The sequence below is a fragment of the Saimiri boliviensis genome, chromosome 5 (genome assembly GCF_048565385.1).
Source record: "Saimiri boliviensis isolate mSaiBol1 chromosome 5, mSaiBol1.pri, whole genome shotgun sequence".
NCBI classification, from domain to species: domain Eukaryota; kingdom Metazoa; phylum Chordata; class Mammalia; order Primates; family Cebidae; genus Saimiri; species Saimiri boliviensis.
The window spans coordinates 66,860,670-66,885,266 of NC_133453.1; the positions used below are offsets into that span (position 1 = coordinate 66,860,670).

Sequence of the window (24,597 nt, forward strand, 5' to 3'; positions counted from 1 at the left end):
AGGAAATAATAGCCAATGCCATTTGGGAGCTTTTTACGTGCCTGGCACCCTTTTAAACACTTGACATATTTTGATTCATTGGATCTTCACAACGCTCTGAGGAAACCGAGGCACAGAGAGACTAAGTGCCTCGCCGGATGCCACACAGCGGGGAGACAGCCCTGCCGGGACTGTAACTCAGGTGCTTTAATTAGCCAGCCATCCCTAGCTCAGCTAGGAGAGAAAGAAATCAAGAACAAGAACGGAAAGGAAGGACGACCCTGTCCCTCCCACCCTCCTCCTCCGCAGGAAAGTAGAAGGCAAACGGGGAGACGGGGTAGAGGCTGCACAGAAACAGTGAAATGAGGGGAGGAGAGTGAAATTGTTCACTCAGGATTGCGGTCCGGCAGGGAGAAAGATCTCTTGCAGTGAGTGAGACATTGAGGCAGTGAGGCGGGTGGGAATTCCAGGATCCAGGAAGCGGACGTCAAGGGTGACTGGCTATGGTTCTGAAGAGGCAGGCCCTGCCTGCTCCATCACCGGGTCTGCTGGCTGAAGCCCTATAGTTCCAAAGACTCCAGGACCTGGAATCTTGTTACATGTACACACACAAGAGCTTCATAAGGAGACTCATAGATGCAATGGTAACAAATGCAAACCGTATTTCCAACACGCATGAACAGATCAAAAGACTCAGGGGACACACGGGTTTTTTTTTGAGTCTAGTGAGGACCCACTAGAGAAGAGTACCACGGAGAAAAAAAAATCCTTTCTTTGCTGACCAGCCAGAGACTGGTCTCTCATAAAAGGCCTGGGTGTTTTAAATTAAAAACATTTAATGTGTACAACACACAGTTTCTGTACACACACACCTAGTGAAATGATGATGGCAGTTAAACAAATTAACCTGTATGTCACCTTCCATAGTCACTTCATGTGTGTGTGTGGTAAGAGAATCTAAAATCCACAAAGGCCTGGAATTGGAAGAGGCCATGATTTAGAAGATTAAATAAATGACTCACCCTGCTTCTCCCCTTGATCGACAGACTCAAAAAAAGCAAGAGGTGGGGCTCTCAGGTATCCAGATGGGACTGAGACAAATACAGTTCTTGCATCCCTTCTTTAAAAGGGCACAGAAACAACACTGGATTTCACTATAAGATGCAGATAGATATTTTGGGAAAGTATTCTTTCTCAAACGCTGAAGTTCCGGCTGGCACCAGAGCATACCTCTCTTTACCAGCTAAGACTGCAGAATAATACTAGATTGACCATTTCTTTAAAAATATCTCCATTGTGAGCTGGCAGGTTTGTTTATCCCCAAATGAGCCTGCAGACTTACTCCGACAAGCTGGTGTAGGACATATTTTTTGTCACATAAAAACATACACCACGCGACAAATTTTTAGATACAGAATGTTCACATTTTCCACTTACTGTCATTGTTAGAGCCCGTTTCCATAACACCATAAGGAGGAGCCAGAAGTCCTGCCATATACTGTCGATATTTCTGAAAAGACAAGATTGTAAACTCAACACACAGATATTTACTTGCTTTGAGCATTCATTTATTTACATGTTAAAAAGCAGAAATGCTGGGTGTCGGGAAGCATCTGAGTCTTGTATTTATAGAGCCATGGAACGTGTTCGCCAGGGTCTCTGGGCTGAAATAAAGACGTTGTGTTCTAAACAGGTCTTCCTGAATAAGACTGAGTGTGCCCGGGGGCAGGGGTTCTATCTCTGCCAGTTCATTTATATATTTGTGGCTGTCTGAATTGTGTGGGATTGTTAGCACCCCCTGTACCCCTCCCCAACCCCACAAACACAAGCTCAGCTTTTTGTACAGGGAAAAGGCACTCGGGCTTTATAGATGCAGATACAAATAAATGCGCTGCCTACTTAATAGGTGAATGGCACTAAATCAGCTTCTTTCAAAGCAAAAAGAAATGCATATTGAGAAAAATGCCTTTTTTGAAAGAATCTGATTCACTTCCATTTACCTACTTCCTTTTACATCGTACACCTGCTTGTTTATGTGACCTCCAAAGAACTTTTGGTATGTGTCAAGTAAAATAGTTTGGCTTAATTTAGAACTATTTGGATTCCCCTGAATTGTATCTGCCTGACTTTTGGTCCAGGCTTGCTCTAAAACCTGGCACTTAGCATAAGGTATTAGCCCCAAGAGTCTGTGCTGTTTGGGAGGGATAAGGCCTTGGGAGAATGAAGCCATCTAGAGCATCCAACTCAAGAGGAGTGACATTTACAAAGAATGCAAAATGAATATTGGACGCCCTCTCTTCTTAGGTAATAAATACAGTCTCCTCCCCTTTCAGAATGGAAGCTGGGCAATTTTATTTATTGCGTGGTGTCATGTATATTTATGGTTTATAATTACGATGACACATACATGTTAAATAGCATCAAAAGAATCAACACTCCATAGTGTGCTTGTGGGTTGCACAAACGTCAGCAGAAAAGACTTCATCTGTAGCAATGGGCAGCTGGCGGCATGCAGTATTGGGGCAACCATCTGGCCCATTTGGTAGATTTGAATGGTGTTTGTAATGTGACATTGATGCTTTCTCAAAAGAGCCTTCTTCTAGTCAAGATGTAACTAGCTTTTCTAAAAATCTTTTTTTCTTCTCATTCTGAGGCAACTATACCAACACCTGCATGCAAACGTTAAAACCCTGATTTTCTCAGCCTCTGAGCTAAGTGATCACTCAGACATAACCGGAGGACCAGTATATCACCCTGCATTCCTGATATTTCCTTTGATAATTTTCTAATTCTGATTCTCTTCTTTCTTAGGATACATCCTTCTTCTTTATGAGAGAGCATTCATTAAGCAGCACATTTCTGGGCATCATATTATTCTAGACTCTAAATAAAACAGGCCCAGAGAGCAGATGAGCACTGGTTATCTTGCAAGGTTTCATGATCCCTGATAGCCTTTTGAGTGATTCCTCTTACCATTAGCAACTCCCTAACAGGTTCCTAAAAGAAATAATTCCTGTTAAAGGGGCCATTTCACTTTGCTTAGAAATGTTGTCTTGGGTATGATGGATGTTCCTTGTCGCAGGCACCTTAATGTAAATCCCTGTGAGCTCCCCAGAAGCATCTTCCCGATCCTGAATGAATGGGACTTCACCTTCCTTCAAGCCCCATAGCACCTGCTCTGTTGCAGTCTTGTACGGCACACCATCAGGGTCACCACTAGTGCGAACAGAGAATAGAGCAGCCCTGCGGGCTGGATATCAGGACTTGTGTATACTGAGCATCGACTGTGTACAGTGTCTCAGGACGGGCTTCCAGCAGAGAACAAGCAAACATGGTCCTGTGCACTTATGAAGTGTTTATTTTCTTGAACACAGGTAACTGTGCCTTGCACGTAATAAAAACTTAGTACTTATCTGTTGAATCTCTAAATTCTTCTAGAAAATTTCAACAGATACAGAAATAGAATATCACATACTCCACGTCCAGCTTCAGTAATTATTAACTCATGACCAGTGTTATTTCATTTACACATTCATCCATTTACCTCTTCTAGAATTATTGTGAAGCAAATCTCGGATATCTTTTTTTTTTTTTTTTTTTTTTTTGAGACAGGGTCTCACTCTGTTGCCCAGGCTGGAGTGCAGTTGAGCACATCTCAGCTCACTGCAACCTCTACCTCCCTGGTTCAAGCAATTCTCCAGCCTCAGCCTTCAGAGTAACTGGGACCACAGGCACATGCCAACATGCCTGGCTAGTGTGTGTGTGTGTGTGTTAGAAACAGGGTTTCACCATGTTGTCTAGGAGGTCTCAAACTTCTAAACTCCAAGCGATCCACCCACCTTGGCCTCCCAAAGGGCTGGGATTACAGTCTTGACCCATTGTGTCTGGCCAGATACCGTATCACTAATCCATAATTATTTCAGCAGGAATTTCTAAAAGATAAAGACTCCCTTTTCCCCAAATAAAACCACAATACCATTAGCGCAGCTAAAACATGTAATTTATCCATAATATCCAGTTGATGGTCAAACTTTCTAATTGTCTCATTCATGTTATTATTGAATTGAATTTTTAAAATAACTCATTTAATAAGACAACATGGGTTTCAGCATAACAGCTTTTGGTATAGTGGAGACTACTGAATCAGGGCTGAAATATTTATACTTGCAAATTATAAGTCAGTCCTTAAAATCGATGGGGCACTTTTTAATAAACATTCAGTAAAGCTGAGAGATTGATTCCGTAGGGGCAGCACCCTACAGAATGCCCCATGTTAATTAGGATAAAAACAGCTAACTAGAATAAAACCTGTGCCAGAGAACTGGGATTTCTAAATTTTTGCATATTGCCTGATCTTTGGGCAGCATTTCCTCTTCCAAGCACAAGTTTAAAAAAGAGTTCATAAGAGAAATTACCATATGAAAAGTTACAGAACCTCACTCACAACAGAAACACACATTAAGACTACAATGCAATATAATTTTTTACCTGTAGAATTGGCAAAGTTTTAAAAAGTTTGCTAATATACTATTGATGGGAATGAAGAAAACAGGCTCTCTTATATTGCTTATGGGAGTGTAAAATGATACAACCTGAGTGGCCCGCAATTTGGAAATATCTATGTAATTTTCTCTCTTTTTTTCTTTATTTCCTTCTTTCTTTCTCTCACTCTCCTCTCTCTCTTTCTTTCTCTCTTTCACTCTCTCTCTCCCTCACTCTCTCTATTTCTTTCTCTCCTTTCTTCCCTCCCTCCCTCCCTCTCTTCCTTTATATTTAGTGGCTAGTGACTAGATCTATCAAATTTAAAATGCATATTTCCAGCAGGCGGTGGTGACTCATGACTGTAATCCCAGCACTTTGGAAGGCTGAGGCAGGTGGATCACCTGAGGTCAGGAGTTCAAGACCAGCCTGGAAAATATGGTGAAACCCCCTCTCTACTAAAAATATAAAAATTAGCTGGACATGATGGCAGGTGCCTGTAATCCCAGCTACTCCAGAGGCTGAGGTGGGAGAATCACTTGAACCTGGCAGGTGGAGGTTGCAGTGAGCCAAGATCCTGCCATTGTACTCCAGACTGGGGAATTGAGCAAAACTTTGTCTCAAAAAACAAAACAAAACAAAACAAAACAAAACAAAACAAAACAAAACAAAACAAAACAAAAACTATTTCCTTTGACTGAGCTAGGATCCTCCTCAGAGGGCAGATGTAGTTTCCTGAAATACCTGAATACATACGCAAACATATGTGCCTGTATGTAATAGTAAACCAAACAACAACAAAACAGGAAATTACCCAAATTACCCATTAGTAGAGGACACTGGGTTACTTTCTGAGATGATGATGTGTTATTTCTTGATAAACAGATGCTGTCGGAATAGTATGTAGCCACGATAAAGAATGACGTAGCACCGCTCACATACAGATATGGAATGATCTATTGCTTTTAAATTTAAAAAGCAAACTACAGCATGATGTAAATACCATTTTGTGGGAACAAAAGAACAGACGTGTGTGTGTATGTGTGTGTGTGTGTGTGTGTTTGAACATACATAAAGATCTGTAAATGTGTGCACTATCTACAAGAAAGTAGTACAAGTATTGTCTCTGAAAAAGAGATCTGGATGGCTGAGGGTCAGTCAGAGGAAGACTTAGTTTTCACTATTCATTCTTTAGAACTTTTGACTTCTATTCCACGGGACTCCAGAAGAGTTAATATTCTTCTCTATTTTACATGTATTATTGAATTATCTAATAGATTTCAAATGAAATGGGGTTCTACCAGTAAGACGTCAAGCAAACAAACAAAACAAAAAACTATACAAACAATCAAAGCCAAAAAAAAATTGTAAAGGAAGGAGTTAGGGAAAATAAGAGCTTATCTACAAGTACTTTTGTCAACCCTCCCAGCTGACTCCAGCCTTGGAGTCATTCCAACCCAGGAACCAACACATGAGTGAAGAAGCCTCTAGATAATTCTAGCTCCCAGCCAGCCTCTAGATAATTCTAGCTTCCTGCCAGCCAAGTCACCTCCAGCCACTCAAGTCACTTTTGTTATTCAAGTATTCCCAGATGAGGCTCCAGGTATAATGGAACAAAGACAAGTTATTCTCACAGCATCCTGCTCAAATTCCTGACCCATAGAAATCTACGAGTATGATCAAGTGATGGTTGGGAAATGCTATTAAGTTTGGCATGGTTTGCTACACAGCAGTAGATAAAGGAAGCAGAATTTGATACCTGAAGGTGAGGTGGTCGTACAACAAAACCTAAGATGTGCAGCATTAGCTTTGGAAGGAAGCCTGATAGGGCTGGTGAAGATTTGATGACAGTTTAAAGAAGAGTGAGGCTGGGCGTGGTGGCTCACACCTGTAACCCCAGCACTTTGGGAGGGTGAGGTAGGTGGATTACCTGAGGTCATGAGTTCTAGACCAGCCTGGCCAACATGATAAAACCCCATCTCTACTAAAAATACAAAAATGAGCCAGGAGTGGTGGTGGGCACTTGTAATCCCAGCTACTTAGGAGGCTGAGGCAGGAGAATTGCTTGAACCTGGGAGGCAGAGGTTGCAGTAAGGAGATTGCACCATTGCGTCCCAGCCTGTACAACAGAGGGAGACTCTATCTAAAAAAAAAAAAAAAAAAAAAGGCAGAAAAACCAGGAGCCACAGAAAACAACTCCCAGGAAGTAGAATTGGACCTTAATCAAGGACCTGATCCCATTTGCCCAGCTAGACTTCAGAATTGCTATGGACTGGTGATTTATGTGCCACACATTCCAACCTTCCCCTCTTGTTAAGTGAGAATGTCTGGTGCAGTTCCCTATCCCCTATACCCATTGTTTGCTGGCTGTGGGGGACACATAACTTGTCTCTTTCATTCACAGGTCTCAGATTGAGAAGCATCATCAGGTTACTGTACCTGAGAAACAGTATTTGAGGTGCCTCATCCACATCTAGATTTGATTAAGCTGATGGGATCCTGGACTTTGAGTTGAGGCCATAACAGGAAAAACTCTGGGAGTCTCAAGAAAGGACAGAGTGCATTTTGGATGTGGGAGGGGTTGTGAACTGTTGTGGCCAGACAGGGGACTGACACAGTCTGCATTTTCTAAAGATGAACAACACTATCTCTCATCCCACATGCTTTCCTGAAATGTGACACTCTCTTTCCTTCACCAAAATGGAGGATCTAATTCCCCTCCTTTTGAACTTGGGCTGACTTATGTGATTCTGTTGTAAGCAATAGTATGCAGTGGATGCGATGCTGTGTGACTTCCCAGGCTAGGTTGGAAGAAGCCTTGTAGCTTCACCTCGGTCTCTAGGAACACTTGTTCTCTAAATGCTCTCTCCTGGGGTGCTGCCTCTCAGAAGCCATCTGCCATGCTGTGAGAAGCTGACCTGCACAGAGAGGCCACACAGAAGTGCTCTGCTCCACAGTTCAACTGAGGCCAGCCTCTGAAGCTTCCAAATGATTCCAGATCCCAGGTGCTCAGACCAACTCCAGACATTCAAGTCTTCCCAGCTGAGGCCAAGACAGTGTGGAGCAGGGACAAGCCATCCCTTTGGGCCCTTTACAGATTCCTCAGGGAATCCATACATGTAACAGAATGATGGTTGTTTCCTGACCCTAGATTTGATGTGTTTGGTTAGACAACAATAGATAAAAGGAACACTAGAGATTAAACATATACAATTGGAAGATCTGGCTTCTTCAATGAATAAGCAGGGCTGGAAGATTACCTTGAGCCACCTTCAACAGGGAAGCTGTAGAGTTTATGGCCCTCAAAGTGGTATGCAAATACTACTTGTGTTTATGGGGTGCAATGGAGAAACTGTCTAGAGGTTATTGGAGAGGAACATGGAATAAGGATTCTAGGTGTTCACAGTGACAATTGCTAAACCAGATGGCACTGTCTATGTGGCCTGAAACAGATGAGGGCCAAGGGTAGAATTTTGGGAGCCCAAGCCTGAAGCACTCTTGGCTGAGCAAACACTGAGGCCATGGGATCGCTGTGTCTGTCTGGCCAGGGGCTGACCTGGTGGGGCTGGCCTGCGGCCAAATCACAGAGCATGCATGGCACCTGGAAGCAAGGGTCATGCCCACAGTGGCATGAGCAGACAGTCCTCTCTCTTAGATTATCCCATGCAGAGGTGGGGTAATTCCCTTCCACTATAAAATCCTCCTGAGGTAGAGGGATTTGGGGAGTTAGATACTGGGCAGTCTTCTAGCAGGGCTTATTGGTGTTTAGCTAATGAATTGAAACATATAAAAGAGAGATGACCATATCAGTAATGCTAGATTGTGGAGGAATTCATATCTTTATAGTCTAATAGTCACTTCATGTTCTCTGAAAATCAAAATGAAACTGAAAGGGATTGCCAAGGCCTTGCTTAATAAGGCCTGCACATGTAAGTCAGCACAGGTCAGCTTAAACCTGGGGTCAGCAGTGGGTCAGAGGTGGCCCAGCAGGTCTTTATGTGGCCCTTCCATGCCCTCCACACTGCGGCTGCGGCGGGGGGTGGGGGGGGTGTGGTGGCCTGGCTGAGCTCTTGGACAATGTGCTCTCTGGGGCCCCGGTGCACTTTCCCCATAAACCCTTTCCCTGGATCCCAGCACACTCTAACACCTTAACAATGTCAATGACCTCACTCAGTCATTTTTCAAATTGCCATATGCACTTGGGAAAGAGCTATGTCTTTGGTGCAAGTCCTAAAATGATAGAGGTAGCAGAGGTAAATCAACACTCAGTTGAAGAACAGAGTAGAACACTGAATCAGAGCTTTGATGGGGAGAAGGGAAGGGTGAGCTCTACTGTTAACTCCAAAACTCCTGCACGGTGGCCTTGAGGATGTCTGCCTCAAGCAACTCTTGGGAGGGCTTCGGCTTTTGTTACCGAGCATCCTGCTCATGTCCAGAGAAGCTTCTACAAGGCCCTTTTGAGGGGTGGGGCGGCTTGTGCAGGAGGTCACCAGTCTGGACCGAGTTCTGTCTCTGAGGCCCAGGACACCAGTCTCACTCCTGACAATGAGGCCATCCTGCCATGATGCTAATCCATGCGGGAGGCCCGGAGCAGGAGGACTCACACACGCTCCTTCCCAGCAGTTAGGGCAGTTAGGAAATCAGTTCTTCCTATGACAAGAAAATCTCAAGGACTTTCAAGGGTCTTAGAGGCGCTTGGTAGGCTTGGCTCCTTACTGCTAATCAGCTGGGTCATTGCAGACAAGTCCCTCAAGCTCTCTGGCTTTGGTCTCCCCATGAGTAAAATGAGTGCTTTGAATTAGATCCATTCTGCAGAATCTGGGATCCCTGGAGTACAGGTGAGGGCACACCACGCAAGCATGGCCTTCAGCCTCAATGGTCACTAGAGTGTCTTTACTTTTGCATTTTATAAATTAGAGCTCCAAGGACACTTTCACTTGAAAAATGACTTATGCTCCTAAAAAATAAAAATTTACAAACCACAAGATTAAATCATCTCCAAATTTCCAGCCAGACAGATGTCACTCAAAGATCTCCATGAAGAATCAACCAAGACCAATTTAGAATTTGTCTATGAAGTGTTAGGGACTCTACCCTCTGTTAAGATGACTTTTATGGTTGAGGGTTGGCCAAGTGACACTTTGCACCTTAACAGAAAAGTTTATCAAGAATATTGGCACTAAGAATTTAACTGAGATGCAACACAGTGCAGTGCTGACCTTAGCAACTGAGGTGTGCAGACACCCGGTGTGTGACCCGGCAGGGCAGAAAGGGATGTGAGAAGAATAAACAGGAGCTCTTCCTGGAGCTCAAATTTTATTCTATGTCAAGTAGTTTAAAGGATTATTTTTATACTTTTATATTATGGAGTAGAAAGCTAAATTTGCATAAATTTTAAAGATTAAAGCATGAGACTTCAAAGAAATTCTGATCTGGCTGCTGGCTACTTCTAGCTACAAAGGGTATAGACCCCAGGCATTATGTATTGATTTCCTCTGCATTCGAAGCTTCAGTGGAAAAAGCCAAGAACCTCTGATGTTATGGAAAGTGTGCAGACATTGAAATCACACAAGACTGGGGTCTCAATTCCAACCCCACCACAAGCTACCTGTGTGAGCGTGGGTAAGTTACTTACTTCAGTCTCCTGGGTAAGGAAACTGGGATAAAAGCACCATCTTTCAGGACCATTGTGAGGATGAGAAATAAAATCTGTAACAGTTCCCTGCACATATCAGGCATCTAGTAAATGGTTGTGGATAGCAGTAATAATAATAGTAATGGTAATTAAAATAAAACTAGGATGAAGTGACCCCCACTGTATTTGATGAAATTTTCCAATCAAACAGTTTTCAGCTTTGAGAAAGAATGTTTTCTACATTACAGCTTCACATCCCTGAGGCTGCTGATAGGCACACAATGACCCAAAACACACCGATTGATCTTCTGCTAAATGGAGCTGTGGGAAAATGAGAATTTAAATAATAGACTTCCTTAAATAATTTTTATAAAATAGTACCTATGTTTTACCCACAGGATAAAATAGTCCAAAGTGAAAGCAACAAGTTTCAAAGTGATGGAGAAAGGAAGAGCACAGGAGAGAAAGCCCAGAAATAACCCAGCAAACATAAGCAAAGCCTTTCTGCTCGCTGAGCTGTTTGTTACTAAGACAATCCTTTAAACAAAATTAACCTGTCAATTGCAATTGGCCAGTTTTTAGAGCAAAGAGAGTGCCTATGGCTCAGAATAGAGGGAAGAGAGAAGGCAGTGAGAAGGGATAGGAAGGGAGAGAAGTCCTTAGGCCAGTGAGGCCTGATGCTTGTCCCTCGATTGAGTTGCAAATGTATTAGTATATTGACTGATAACGATATTAGTATATAGACTATACTAATATTTTCTACAATGAAACAGATGACAGTCTTCAAAAGGTTGAAACCTGGTCCATCTCACAGCCAATTAATTGTCTCCATCAAGGCCACTGAGGAATTCTGGCTGGAAGGCTGGCAGAGCAACCACCAAACTGGAGAGGGAGTGGTGGGGGTAAATCCAGCTCTGCCATGCAAGCCTTGAACCCTGGCGTGGGGCTGCTTCTGCCTGGGGTAGCCGAGGAGCTGGCAAACAAAAGTTGGGTGGCATCTGCTGAAGGAGGAGACATCACATAGGCATGTCACTTTCTAAGAGGCGACTCAGTTTACAAAGCAAGATGCAGAGAAAATAGGGAGGTTAGCAGCTTGAACGGAGCTGAGCCATCTGACAAGAAAAGACAGGGTCCTGGCAGGGCAGGACTCCCTACCATGGAGGTCAAGGTCTTCCTGGCACTCTGTGAGGCCTTTTCTGGGTGTTCTCCAAGCTGCTGCCCACTGTCAAGGGAGGGCCACTCACCAGGGAGGCCAGCGTGGCTTGTGACTGCTGGCACCCAGCGGCCACCACATTCCTACCTGGAGGCTGCCTGAGCTTTGGGCACACCCCTTCCCACAACTGTCCCCTGGCATTCCTCCTCCCCATGGGCAATCATCAGGCTGTAGCAAAAGCATCAGTAACTCCCTGGGGATATGTCTGAAACCCCTTGGCTGGGATAATCAGCACCAGAAAAGCATTAAAAACAGGAAGCCACAGGGATAATTGACAGGCGTTGCTGCAAACACCAGGGGGTGGGCGTGTGCTCAGAATAGGGACTGAATAAGGAGAGGCAGTGTCCAGGGCTGGGAAAGAATAACACAGAACTGTTCTGGGATGTGGGGATACGTCTCAGCATAAGGTCCCATTCATTACGTTCCACTAGGTTCTTCCAATATACTAAAGCTGAGACCATAAAATGTCATGACAAAGAACAGGTCATCTGTACTTTCTCTGAAAGCTTCATGATTAGACAATAGAATAGCTTAGAAGAGTGACATAATGTTTAGACCCTTTTCTTCTGTTTCTTGCCCAGAGTTCTTTTACAACCTGTAGATGACATGAAAATGGACATGACACATTGCTCCAAAATCCAAGAGAACTACAGAATTCTTAAACTCATGAATGGTAGACAAGAGGGCAAAAAACAAAGCAGTGATAAACGGAAGCCTGCAGGCAGAAGCTTTCTGTTTACCTGTTTAAAGCCACATGCACTGCCTTTCTCAGAACAGATCTGGCTGGACTGAGTTGACCTCTTAAGCCAAGTGACTCTGTTACTTTGTTCCAGGATTATAGCATCCTTATAATACGGCACAAAGAACTTTGAAGCCCCTTCAGTCATGCCTAATTACATCCTTTGGCCCTATTATAGACATTTCTAAATGGAAGCAAAATTCTCTTGCCAATTTATGACCATTTTTAACTCATGGCCAACCATGAGAACGGTGGTCCGAAGTGCAAGAATCAAAGCCATAGCTCTAACAGAAGATGCTTTCCAAACCTGAATCACTGAAGAGCGCTGACTAAAGCCCAACTGGGATGATGCTACAAGCCAGCAGATAAAATTGTGGACAAAGCGCCCTTGTTATAGATGCTCTTTCCTCCTGGCTATGATGGCTCAAGGTTCTGACCCATAGGTGTGGGGAGTCTCAAGTACTCTCAAGTGAAAGCAGAATTGTTACCTGTGAAGAACAATAGTTTAGCCAAGTCTCAGTTCTAGAGGGCAGTCCGATTAATCCTGCAGTGACAGCAGAATAAATCCTCACCCATTTAGTCAGTCAACAAATACTGACTGCAGGCCTGCTAGGGGGCAACAAAGGAGCCATGGTGGACCCCTCCCAGGCCTGGCAGGCTAGTGAGGGCAGCTACCCACACACGACAGTACAAATACCTGGATCTGCACAACGATGCTAGATGCTGGAAAGGAAAAAAAAAAAAAAAATAGGATGCATTGAAAACACGGTCGGGTAGTGGGAGGAGAGCAAATTCAGATTTGGGAGTCAGGGAAATGACATTGAATCTGAGGCTGAGGAGGCTTGGGGGACAGGGCAGCGAGAAAGGAGAAAGGGAACAGGTGGGGTGTTAAGGGACGAGGAAGGACAGTAGGTGAAGAATGCAGGAGAGGGGAACTGGGGAAGGCAGGAGGGTGGTGAGGCGTCAGCACACAGGGGCCAGCACAGGGAGGGCCTTGCAGGTCATGGTAAGAATTTTAACCATTATTCTCATGTGACAGGAAACATTCTAAGTAGAGAAGTGACAAGAATAGATGGATGTTTTTAAAAGATCGTCCTGCCTGCTCCACGGAGGATGGTGTTGATGGGAAAACAACGAAGGTATTAGGTGCTGAAGGGGAGGGCAGGCCTAGCTATGGCCCCTCAAAGGGACTGGACATGGGGAAAGAGGAAGGAAAGAGAGAGGGAAGTGATGTATGGGGTAGAGAAAAATAAAGATACTTCATTCCTGAAAGCGTGCGTGAAATGATCTGCAACTATTTACAGCTAACAATATTCAAGCCTCTGATGTCTTGCTGAAGCACACTCAACCCGTCTGTGCTTTTAATATGACTAAAAGGTTCAGGGACTTTAGGGGCTCACAGATATGAATGTAATTTTAGGTAGTGCACACCTTGTATGTTTGAGTAATTAACCATAAGCTTCTCATAGGGAAGCTCAAGTTGAGAGCAAGACACACACAGTAGGTCAATGCTACTTAATTGAAAGTCATAAAACAATTTGCTCTGGCAATGTTATTGCACAGTAAATCCTCACCTCTCCGCACACTGGGTCTGAGCCTACTACAGTGCAGCAGACACACAAATGGGCAAAGAACAGTGAAAAACATGGCCATTGCCTCCTTGTTTACAGAGAAACAGTTGACTGACATCATTTTATTCAACCATATTAGTCTTCAAAGGGAGGTGACTATTATTTTCAATTATTCTAAATTAAAACTCATGAAACCCAGCTCTTACAAAAGTTAACAATATTGTCAGTAATAGAAATCACAGAAATATGGAAATTACAAAAAAATGTGCTAACATATTAATCAGAATTAGGATGCACTGATCATTTAAAAACCTAAAGGATCATTTCACAGAAAGTAATAGCCCATGACATTGACCCTTTTGAGCAAACTGCCATCATCGTGGTTTTGCTTTCTCCCTCTACAGTGCACCGCTCCAAGGGCGACAGGCCGGGTAGAGGGGACTGAGTGGAGATTCAGGGGCAGGAAGACTGCTGGCTCAGAGAGACACCTGCGCTTCCCACTGCAGGGGCATCCCTTCTGGCTTTCTCCCTCACAATGTGAAGCCACTGGGGTACAGGCATTACACACTTCTCAGTTTCTTTTCTAACCAACTTTCTCTGGAAGCATTCATATGTAACTCACCTGTCTGAAGTCTGAGCCTAACTACCCTGTAACTTCCAGGGGCATACAGTATCCATGGGGTCTCTTCGCTTTTGCCATATCCATGCACATTGGTCACTAAAATGTAAACTACAGAAGGACAGTGACTTCCGTCTGTTTTCTATACTCACTGGCCCAGAGCACGCTACTTCTTAGCTTCAGGCATTCTTCATCTTTAGAGACTTTCTACTTCAGTTCCTTCCAAACTGTGCCAGCTTTTCTGCCCACACATGTTGTTTGCAATGACTTTCTTCATTCCCCTGCATGATCATTTTTTTCTATGATTGCTGCTCCAAGTTCCCATGGACAACCTGAAAACATCCTTGTCAATCTAAACCAATATATACTTACTGCATATATGCAGTAGGAATCACCATAATACAGCTGCGTGTGGTTTTGGAAGCCTCTGTCTACAGTGGAATTTTGCACCCCTTGAGTCATTTGAGTGGATCCTGGTTTCTATCATCCCTCCACTCTAGATAATCTCAACTCTGTTCTCTCTGTAGGGTGTGTTCTCCTGGGTCTCACCCAGGCCCATGCTTTCTCTATATCATCAAAAAACAGATTAGGCTCTCCTTCTTCCAGCATGAAGGCTAGGAGGCGTCAATAATGAAAGTGGTACTTCAGCTATTCTGGAAAAGAGTGTGGAAGAGAATATTAGGGTGCCACATGTTTGAGGGGGTGGGGCATGAGAGAGGGCAAGGCTGAGGGTGTTGGGAGGATATATGTGTAACGATCCAGGTATCGAGACCAGCCTGGGCAACATGGTGAAAGCCCATCTCTACACACACACACAAAAGTTAACTGGCTGTGGTAGGGCATGCCTGTAGTCTGAGCTACTCGGAAGGTTGAGGTGGGAGGATCACTTGAGCCCAGGTCAAGGTTGCAATGAGCCGAGGTCATGCCGCTGCACTCTAGCCTGGGCAAGAGGGTGAGACCCTTTCTCAAAAAAAATAAAATAAAATAAAAAATGAAGATCCAGGCAGACATGGGCTCCAATCCCAGCTCTACAAATCTCCACTGGTGTTAACAAGACTTGTGAACCATTACACAACCTGGGCTCTGCCTTCGCTCCAACCTCAGCTCCCACACTCCACCCCATTCATTCCTTTCCAGCCATCTTGCCCTCTTTCAGATCCTTCAACACATGACACTTCCCTTCTGAAGCCTCCTTCTGCCTAGACCGTACTTCCGCCACTTGGCCTTGCCAATTTCTCCTCACCTGAGCTTACACATTACCTCCTCAGAGTGGCCTTCCCCGACCCCCAGTCCACACGAGTCCCCCATTTATTCTTTTCCTCAGCATCACGTCTCTGTGGTTGGCATGCCCAGGTAACATGTCATTATGCTCTGCATCTGAGTGTGGAGTGGCTCAGTGCTTTTCTCCTCTGTCAACTGCAGACTAAGGTAGGGCAGGATGGCATCTGTTTCCTCTCAGTGCATACCAGACCCCAAAACACTTGCCTGGGACATAGGAAGAAGCTCTCAGGGAATAACTGTTGAGTGAATGAATCACTGATTGAATTTCTCAACCACTCTAAGGTTCAGATTCCTCAATAATAAAGCAGAAATATTACCATGGCACCCATCACGGTTGATGGAAGGACTGAATGAGATAACTCAAGTACAGCTCCTCGCAACCCAGGCACACAATAAATATTACTTCCCATTTCCTCTACTTCATCATTGCTTCTCAGAGTGACTCTGCCAAAGAGCACATTTTCACTAAAAAAACTAATGCTTGAAAGAAAAATCAGCCTAATGCATGAAGACCTACAAACATAATGCTAGTGATTTGGAGATAGGATGAAAGAGGCCATTTGAAATCATATGATGTACATGGTCAAATCTCTCCGTGATGTTCTTTATGAATAAGCTTCTTGCTTTAAGAGAAGGGACAGAAAAAGCATGACCACCACTTGACGCCAATATAAATAAAACCTAAATTTAATTCATCAAAGTCTAGGAATATGAATCAATTTTGTATTTTAAAAGGAAGTACAGAGGAATAGAGTACTCAGTCTGTGCTCTTGGAATTAGTGACAAAATACACTCATTCGTGAAAATTTAGTTTTAAGAAACCCATGTGGGGCCGATGTATGATTTTAGTTTTATTCGTAAAAATGAGATCGTACTGTAAATCCTTAATTCCAAGGTAAACAGCTATAAAGCGTATCACTCAGAAAATTCCTTTGATCTCTCTTTATCTAATTGATGTCATTATGTTGTAACTCCACTGTCAATTGCATTTCTGTAAACTTGGCGAAAGTTCCCATGTAATATATTTGAAAAAAAATTAATGTATCTGTTTTCTCTCTCAACACTGTGGGAAGAAAAAAAGAACCTTAATTACATTTTAAATGAAAACTTCAATCTTTGACAGTTTAAAAATAATAGAACAGAAATCATAAAACATTACGGATGGTGTTTGAGTATTATTAGTGTTCAAAGGAAGCAGCTTTGCTGATTTTTATAACTTTCTATGGTTATATAAGATAATGTGCTTGCTCTAAGGAAACACGCCTTCAAGTATGTAGGGGCAAAAGAGTACAATGTCTCAAATCATTCAGAAAACAAGAGGAGAGAAAGGGAGCTTGGTGCTAATGGGGCAAATGTAAGCAAACTGGCAGAATTTGGGAAAAAAATCTAGGTAAGTTCTCTGTGTTTTTCCTGCAACTTTCCTACATACATTTAAATTATATCAAAACTAAAATTTGGCCAGGCACAGTGGCTCATGCCTACAATCTCTCAACACTTCAGGAGGCTGAGGTGGGGGCATTGCTTGATGCCAGGAGTTTGAGACCTGCCTGGACCACATGGCAAGACCTTGTCTCTAAAAAAATTTTAAAAACTAGCCAAGTGTGGTAGTACATGCCTATAGCCCTAGCTCCTCAGGCAGCTGAGCATCCCTTGAACTCAGGAGTTGGAAGTTGGGGAAAGCTACGATACACCACTGCACTCCACACTGGGTGACAGAGCAAGAGCTGGCCTCTAAACAACAATAACAGCAACGAAAACCTAAAAATTATCCAAAAATGAAAAGGAGGCAGAGTTGCAGCTTTAAATGATTGTTCTAATTGCATTTATTCTGCCCACCTGTCTTCCTCCACCCAATTCCAGGCTCTGCTGTCCACCATTCTGCAGGTTCAGCTGCCTCTGTCTCTCAAGTGACAGTCCTCCTAGGAGTGGGGAACTCTGTCCCCATCGTCAGGGAAGGTCTAGAGCTGCCCTCTGAGTGCCCATGTATCCAGTTAGCTGGCATGGGGGGAGAAGGAGTCCAAGAGTAGAAGGAAGGGCTGTAGCACAGGAGAACAAGGCCACAGTGTTCCCTAATCCACTGCACTTGGAAGTGCTTGGCCCTTTTCCTTGATGAGCATGTCTGTTCCCTTGCTGGGATGGAGCTGAGCCCTAAGTGCGTTCCACAGCCTGCCTTGTCTTGCCATGCCTACACACAGGATCTCTCTTGTCCCGCATACCTCTAGTTCTAGCCTGAAATACTACCCACCCTTTGCAGCTGACCCAGAGCCTTGATGATCTCAGTTGTCTGACTTTTTGTTCTTTCTCTGTTGCTAAACCTCTTCTGCAGGTGCCAACAAGCAGAACAAGGAATCCTCCTGGCCTCAATGGTATCATGAGTCAACTCTGAATCTGCTGGCCTCCTCTGGCACTGTCATTTTGACCATTGGTCGCTGCCCTCAGGGATGAGCCTCACAGCTTCTGTACCGAGGTTTTCTAGAAAGCACAGTCTGGCTTCCTTGTTTTCCCTGGAGGGGAAACTTAGTGGACTTCCCTGAGGCCCAAGGACACCATATATCCAACCCCTAATGTTAACACAAGCCAAGAGGCTCACTTTCCTATGCGGATTAATCTTCGATCACACACTAAAACAGATGTCTGCTGCAGTCTAGAAACCCAACTTCGAACGCCAATTTTCCCATCAGAAAATAGCTACATTGGGCTTTCCTATAAATTATCTCTATAGTACTAGAAGAAGAGAAACGACCATTCTACCAACCAACCTTTTTACCAGCCAACACAAGCTCTAAACAATATGATATGGGTGTGCCACGCTTGTGAAAATCCAAAGTATAAAACTTGAATGTGTGTTTTTCAGTACTTGTAACATACAGATAATCTTGATTTTATTGCAGATTTAAATAAAATGCTTGGTGTTTTAAAAATAAAACTGCATTTTGCCCACATCAATATATACATAGCTTTTAAGTAACATGTCTTGAATACAGTGAGGTATATTTAAATTTGGGAAGAACAAAGATAATCTGGAGGAAAGAAAACTTGAGGGAGTGGAGGAGTGCCTTATTAAAACTTCCTTAGATGTTATGCAGGGAGAGACATCATTGCCAGCCACTTTCTCACCTGAACACGTGGTACACAGCTTATCTGGACAAAAAGGACTCTCCTCCCTTCCACAACACTGCCAGAAGCTGAAAATGACACGTTTTAGGACAGATTTATGGCGGCCCATGGGAAGGACAACCAGGTGAGGGACTCTGGACCTGAACGCAGGACCCATGGGAATCTCACCTGAACCTCCCTACACACTGGGCCCTCTGAATAAATAACAATCTTGTTTGTCCTCTGTACCCTCCTCCAGGCACAAGTGAGCAGGTCCGGCCAGTCCACATCCCAAGGAGCTGGACGGCTGCCCAATGCCTCTTCGTCTCATCCATGGGTGTCAGGGATTCGCATCTGAGGGAGAATGCTTCCTGGAGGAGCTTGTCCCAGTGGGTCCACAGAGTGAGGTGGGTCAGAGGAAAGGTATTAAGGGAAAATGGTGGGGCACAAAAAAAGCAAGCACCTGAGCTACTCAAATAGAGTAAGGAGAAGGCAGTCTGGCCAGGCTGAGTGGGAGGCGGGGTGCCCTGAGAGCAGGCAGGATTCTTTTACAGGGAACAGGATTCAGCAGCCACCTTCTCAACTCTTCTGTCCCCACTCCAGCCTCTCTCTCCTCCAGCCTGTACCTCATATAGGTCTGGATGTCTACCATGATCTCCACCTTCCTTTCAGAGCTTTAGCTTCTTCTTTGAGAGTCTCCCATCTGGATGTTTGACTTTCAAATCCCCCAACCTCCTGTACAGAAATCTGGTCCCATATGCCTCTTTTTAACTAGAATCCACTTTGGTCACTGGCTCTCCTGCTGTTGCCACTCCAGTGTCCCCATACAGCTGGCTCAGGCTGCAGCCTGCACCCCACCCCAATGATGTTCCAGATAACATGGTCCCTCCTCCTCCAGGCCAGTCACCAGGGAACTTCACACTCCCAACCTTGTTCCATTGCCAGCCAGGCCTGTCATCTGGAGTTTGTGCAAAAGTGCTTTGCAAACTATAAAGTGCAGTACATGTGATGAGTGTTAAATGCAGTTGCTGTGCCATGAAGCCACAACATGAAGTGAAAAAGGCAATTCCAAAGATGAGAACTCTCTGGCTGATGTTTGCTCTATAAAATAAAATAAGATGAAAACTCCCATCCAAAAGCATTCTAGCATCTGGATGTGGTGGCTCAGGCCTGTAATCCCAGCATTTTGGGAGGCTGAGGAGAGAGGACCCTTGAGGCCAGGAGTTTGATACTAGCCTGGGCAACAAAGCAAGACTCTGTCTCTACAAAAAAATTTAAAAAAAAATTAGTCAGGTATGGTAGTGTGAGCCTGTAAGTCCTGGCTACTCAGGAGGATGAGGCAGGATTGCCTGAGCTTGGGAGGTCGAGGCCGCAGTAAGCCATGATCACACCACTGCACTCCGGCCTGGGTGACAGAGTGAGACCCTGTCTCTTCAAAAAATAAATAAATGACAAAAACACCCCAACATCCTAGAGAATGATCACCTTCATTTCCCTGAATTAATTCCCCTGAATCAGTCTCAGAAGAATAGCAGCTGGGATGTGGGGTGTCTTTTTGGAATAATAAAAAATGGTCTAAAACTGGTTGTGGTGGCGGCTGCACAACATATTGAAAAAGCTACAGAATTATACAACATAAATGGGTGAATTATAGGCAATGTGAATTATATCTCAATAAAGCTGTTAGAGAAAAGACTGAGTGGACTTCAGGATGTGGCCTAATTTGCCCCATGTATCTTCCTGGTTGTCAGAGGGAGGGATCAGAAAAAGATGCAGGAAAGCCATTTTCCAGAAATTCTGGGCAGGTTCTGGTGAGGCATAGATGCCGATTTTACCCACACGGAGCCCAAATCTGACCAATCTCCCTAGGCCGCCCACCGCACAGGAACACCGCATGCCAAGAGAACCGGCAGGTGTCGATTTCTCAGTACTTATCGCATGAAGAGCTATGCTTACTTTTCTCAGCATTTGATTTTTCCAAACAAAAGGAGAAACCAAGCACACAAAACCCAACAGTGAATTGATGAACAACTTTGCATATATATAGAATTTCCAGGCAATAAAGCCTGCTCTCCAACAAGCTTGTCTTTGTTTGGAGGAAAATTATGCTTTGCTTTTTCACAATGCCCTCTGCCAAGCCCAATGTGCCCTTCTAATTTAAATTAGTCTTTCAATTGTATGATCATTCCAAAAGAAACTAATTTTCACTATGTTCATTCAGGGAACTTAACCAAAACTGGATTTTATTTGGAGGGGCGGGGGGGGGGGTGGGAAACTCACGTAATAAGGTTTTCTGCTTTGTCACAATCCTAAGATTAATCATTTTCTAAATGTCTATAAATATTATTTTGATTACATAAAGAGCTTTAAATAGCTGTTTATGAAAAACTCTGTAAGTATACAAAAGAATATGCCTAATATAAAATGTGAGCAAGAGAATTAAACACAAATTGCAGTTGTATTCTAATCTGTAGATTATAAATCAGTGTGCCATAATGATGTATCCTGAAAATTATCTTATCTCAACAAAGGATAAAAAACCGATTAAAATAAATGTTATTGTAAATTCTAAAACACTTCATTCACTGGGTAATTTTAGTCTGTCCTAGCTCAATAAGGACATTTCAAATCAAAGACCTACAAAGGAAGGTTAATAAATCTTGATGGTTTCAGTAGCTTCTGTTTTCTTATTCCATATTAAATTCCTCCAATGTGTGTGAAGTTCAGCAGTTCATGTAATCTGGCATAAGAATGGAAGATTGCAAAGAAATGTTTAAAATGTTGACTTCTCAGAGAATATCTTTATGATCTCTCTCACCGCTGGTTTATTTCACAGAAAAGTCTCCATTTCACTATAATTTTCTTAAATAAAGCTGTCATGGAAAAGGATGCCAGGGCAATGGGACTGTAAAGAATCGAATCCAAAGTGGGTTAATTTCTAAACTGTTGTAATAATATCGCTCACCCTATCAATTCATAATCCAGATACGCCAATCATTCTGCATGGTTTGGGGGCAAATTCTGGTTTGTTTGTTTTTGTTTTGAGAAAGTGTGCTTTTTACCCCTCCTCTCCCAATTCCTTTTTCCCATACACAAAAACAAGATATTCATCTCTGAATGCCCTTGGTGACCTGAGCACATATTTTTGGGACAAATTATGTCAGCATAAAATTCGGGTCTGGCAGTCTTAGAGAACCACATTAGAAGTAGATTACTTCTATGTAAGATATTGTATGTAAAATTAAATCATTTAGCAATACTAAATTCAAAGAAAATCTTACAATAACTCAGGAAATAAGCCTTTCTAGGGAAGTGTTCATGTAAATGACAAATCAACAAATGCAGTTTATTTCAGGGAAAGTGTGTGCCCGTGATCTTTCCCCAAAGCAGAGAATTCAGGGAAAAGCATTCAGCCCGAAGGTGAGGAGGCTGCAAGGGTAGAAAAAGGTTTCCAACTCCTTGGCGATACCCACTGGATCCATTTTCTAGCAGTTACCAATGACAAGTTCCAAAATGCCAAACTTTCAATTAAATCCTATGGACAAGTACGATGCCACATGCCTTTCAAAAAAAACAAACCCACCCAAATGGCTCAGAACCGGACAGGGAATCAAGGATAAGTACTAAAAGCAGAATCCAGCTGTTGTCTCTAAAAGGTTAAAAACAAAGACAAACAAAAAACATGAAAGCGAAATGGCTTCCGGGCTGCTGCCAGGGGAGCATTTAAAACAGACCCAGAAAGTAACAACAAATTGCTCCCCACCTACCCTGACACACCAGAAGCTATAGAGAGCTCTCTAAAGAAAATTCAAAAATCAGTTCTTCTGCTTGGTATTCTTTGAAGAGGCTCGATGCACATAGCATCAATTGGCCAACAAACATGCAGAAAGTTCAAGACCATTCCAGTTCAGTTCTGCAATAATTACTATGCGATGTTCACTGCCCAAGTTAAAAGCCAAAATAGAGTATGCAGGTGCATTTGTAAGTATGAGTGTTTTTAAAAGGCTGGTACAAACTGGAATAAGAAAACAGATGGCAGCTGGGCACGGTGGCTCACGCCTGTAATCCCAGCACTTTGGGAGGCTGAGGCGGGCAGATCACGAGGTCAAGAGATCGAGATCATCCTGGCCAACATGGTGAAACCCTGTCTCTACTAAAAATACAAAAGAATTAGCTGGGTGTGGTAGCACACGTCTGTAGTCCCAGCTACTCAGGAGGCTGAGGCAGGAGAATTGCTTGAACCCTGGAGGCGGAGGTTGCAGTGAACCAAGGTCGTGCCACTGCACTCCAGCCTGGCACCTGGTGATGGAGTGAGACTCTGTCTCAAAAAAAAAAAAAAAAAAAAAAAGAAAGAAAGAAAAAGAAAACAGATGGCAAGACACAGATACCATTCCTTTGAGTTTCTTTGAAATGCCCTCTCAGAGCAAAGCCAGCTTTTGGCACCAACTTTTCACCAAGTCAGATGAGTTTTCTATTCTCATGAAATCCTCATTCGTGCCATTCTAAATTTCCTTTTCAGATTGAAATGACTGTTCCATTCTTTGCCTACTTCTCTGGTCAGAGTCACTTATCTCATCTCCAAAATAAATCATTTTTCACAAAATAATTCTTCTACTCTCTCCCACTAAATCCCTTTCCTAAGAATAAAAAGAGAAGGAAATCAAAAAGAAAAGTGTAGAGTGAGAGTTGGAATTTTTATAAAGCTTAGTCCCAATTTTCTACTATACACCTTTCAATGAAAGGGAGTTTAAAATTTGGAAGCCATCACAGGGAAGCAATCTTGCATAGCACAAAGGGAATCCCCAGCCAGTGGTATACTATTGGGAGGTGACTGTTTCTACTGGAAAATGTCCATGATGAAGCCGTAAATGAACTGAAAATGTCCTAAGCACAGATCTGAATAGGGAAACGACTAGACTCTAGGCTTCTCTACCGGCCACTCCAGGCTAAACAGGCAGTGAGCATGCCCCTTGGAGCCAAAGAAGAAGGTGGTGCAGTTATCTGTAGGGACAAGGCTATGGATTATGCAGAAGTGAACACTGTGACTGGTCTTGCCTATGATGTGTGCACTGCACACACAGAGACATCTGTTCTGATTCTTCACATCTTTAAATTCAAGAATGAAGAAGGCTTTGTATAGGACAATGAATTAAAACAGGGCTTTCCAGTAGCATCTTTACCTAAGATTTGGGCAGGATTTTCTGCTAACTTTGACCTCACAGATCAAACTGTGGCATTGTAAACATCAATAATGCAATGAAAAGGGCCAAGACTGCAAGTGCGTTTGGAAACAGATGCACACTGACAGTGGCAGGAGGTCAGACAGCGATGCCTGAGGCAGGATGGGAGATCAACTGCAGTCAGGACCTTTCACTGGCTCAATGAATCAAGTTTCAGTAAAGGTGCTTTAGATCGATATTACTTCAAGACTTGCAGGCATTCCTGGAGCCCTTTCTCCTAAAGAAAAAAAGGAAGATTTGCTCTGAACAAATGCTTCATACTAAATATGATAGCGACTAATACCTTATCCACCTAAGGCTCTAACTAAAACAAAAAATTGAATTCTTAAAACATGGAAATAAAATTAGTATAGAATATTTTCTGAAAGCCTAGAATCCTGAGTCAAACTCCCACGATTCGGGGCAGCCATCTGGGGTCTGCTTTATAAAGTGCAAATTTCACAGGAATGCTGTTGTTACTGTGTCCATGATGTTTCAGAAATGCTCTTTGTCCCTTCACCGACTTTTGCCGTATTTCACACGGGACATGTGGTAGATGCTTTCATCTCCTGATTCTAGGTTAACCTCCAACTGGGCCCCAGCTGCTTGCAGTTCTCTCCCAGGACGGGGCTGTCTGTGCCTTCCGGCCTTTGCTGGGCATCCTCCCATCTAACGTGCTTCTTCTATCTGACCCGCTGGCTCTCATGCACTCATCTTGTACAACTCCTCGCTGTGGACCCACAGCTGACCACTTCCACGGGATCTT

The 24,597-nt window shown here is 43.5% G+C and overlaps 1 protein-coding gene across 6 annotated transcripts in view; it reads right to left on the bottom strand.

The window, feature by feature from the left end:
* Positions 1-24,597, bottom strand: part of RAPGEF4 (Rap guanine nucleotide exchange factor 4) — a 329,303-nt gene that overhangs the window by 133,438 nt on the left and 171,268 nt on the right. For all 6 annotated transcript variants that reach the window (XM_039469846.2, XM_010352028.3, XM_074399463.1 and 3 more), the window contains one exon: positions 1,417-1,489. In XM_039469846.2, coding sequence (XP_039325780.1) covers positions 1,417-1,489 — 73 coding nt within the window. The remainder of the gene's footprint in view (positions 1-1,416; positions 1,490-24,597) is intronic.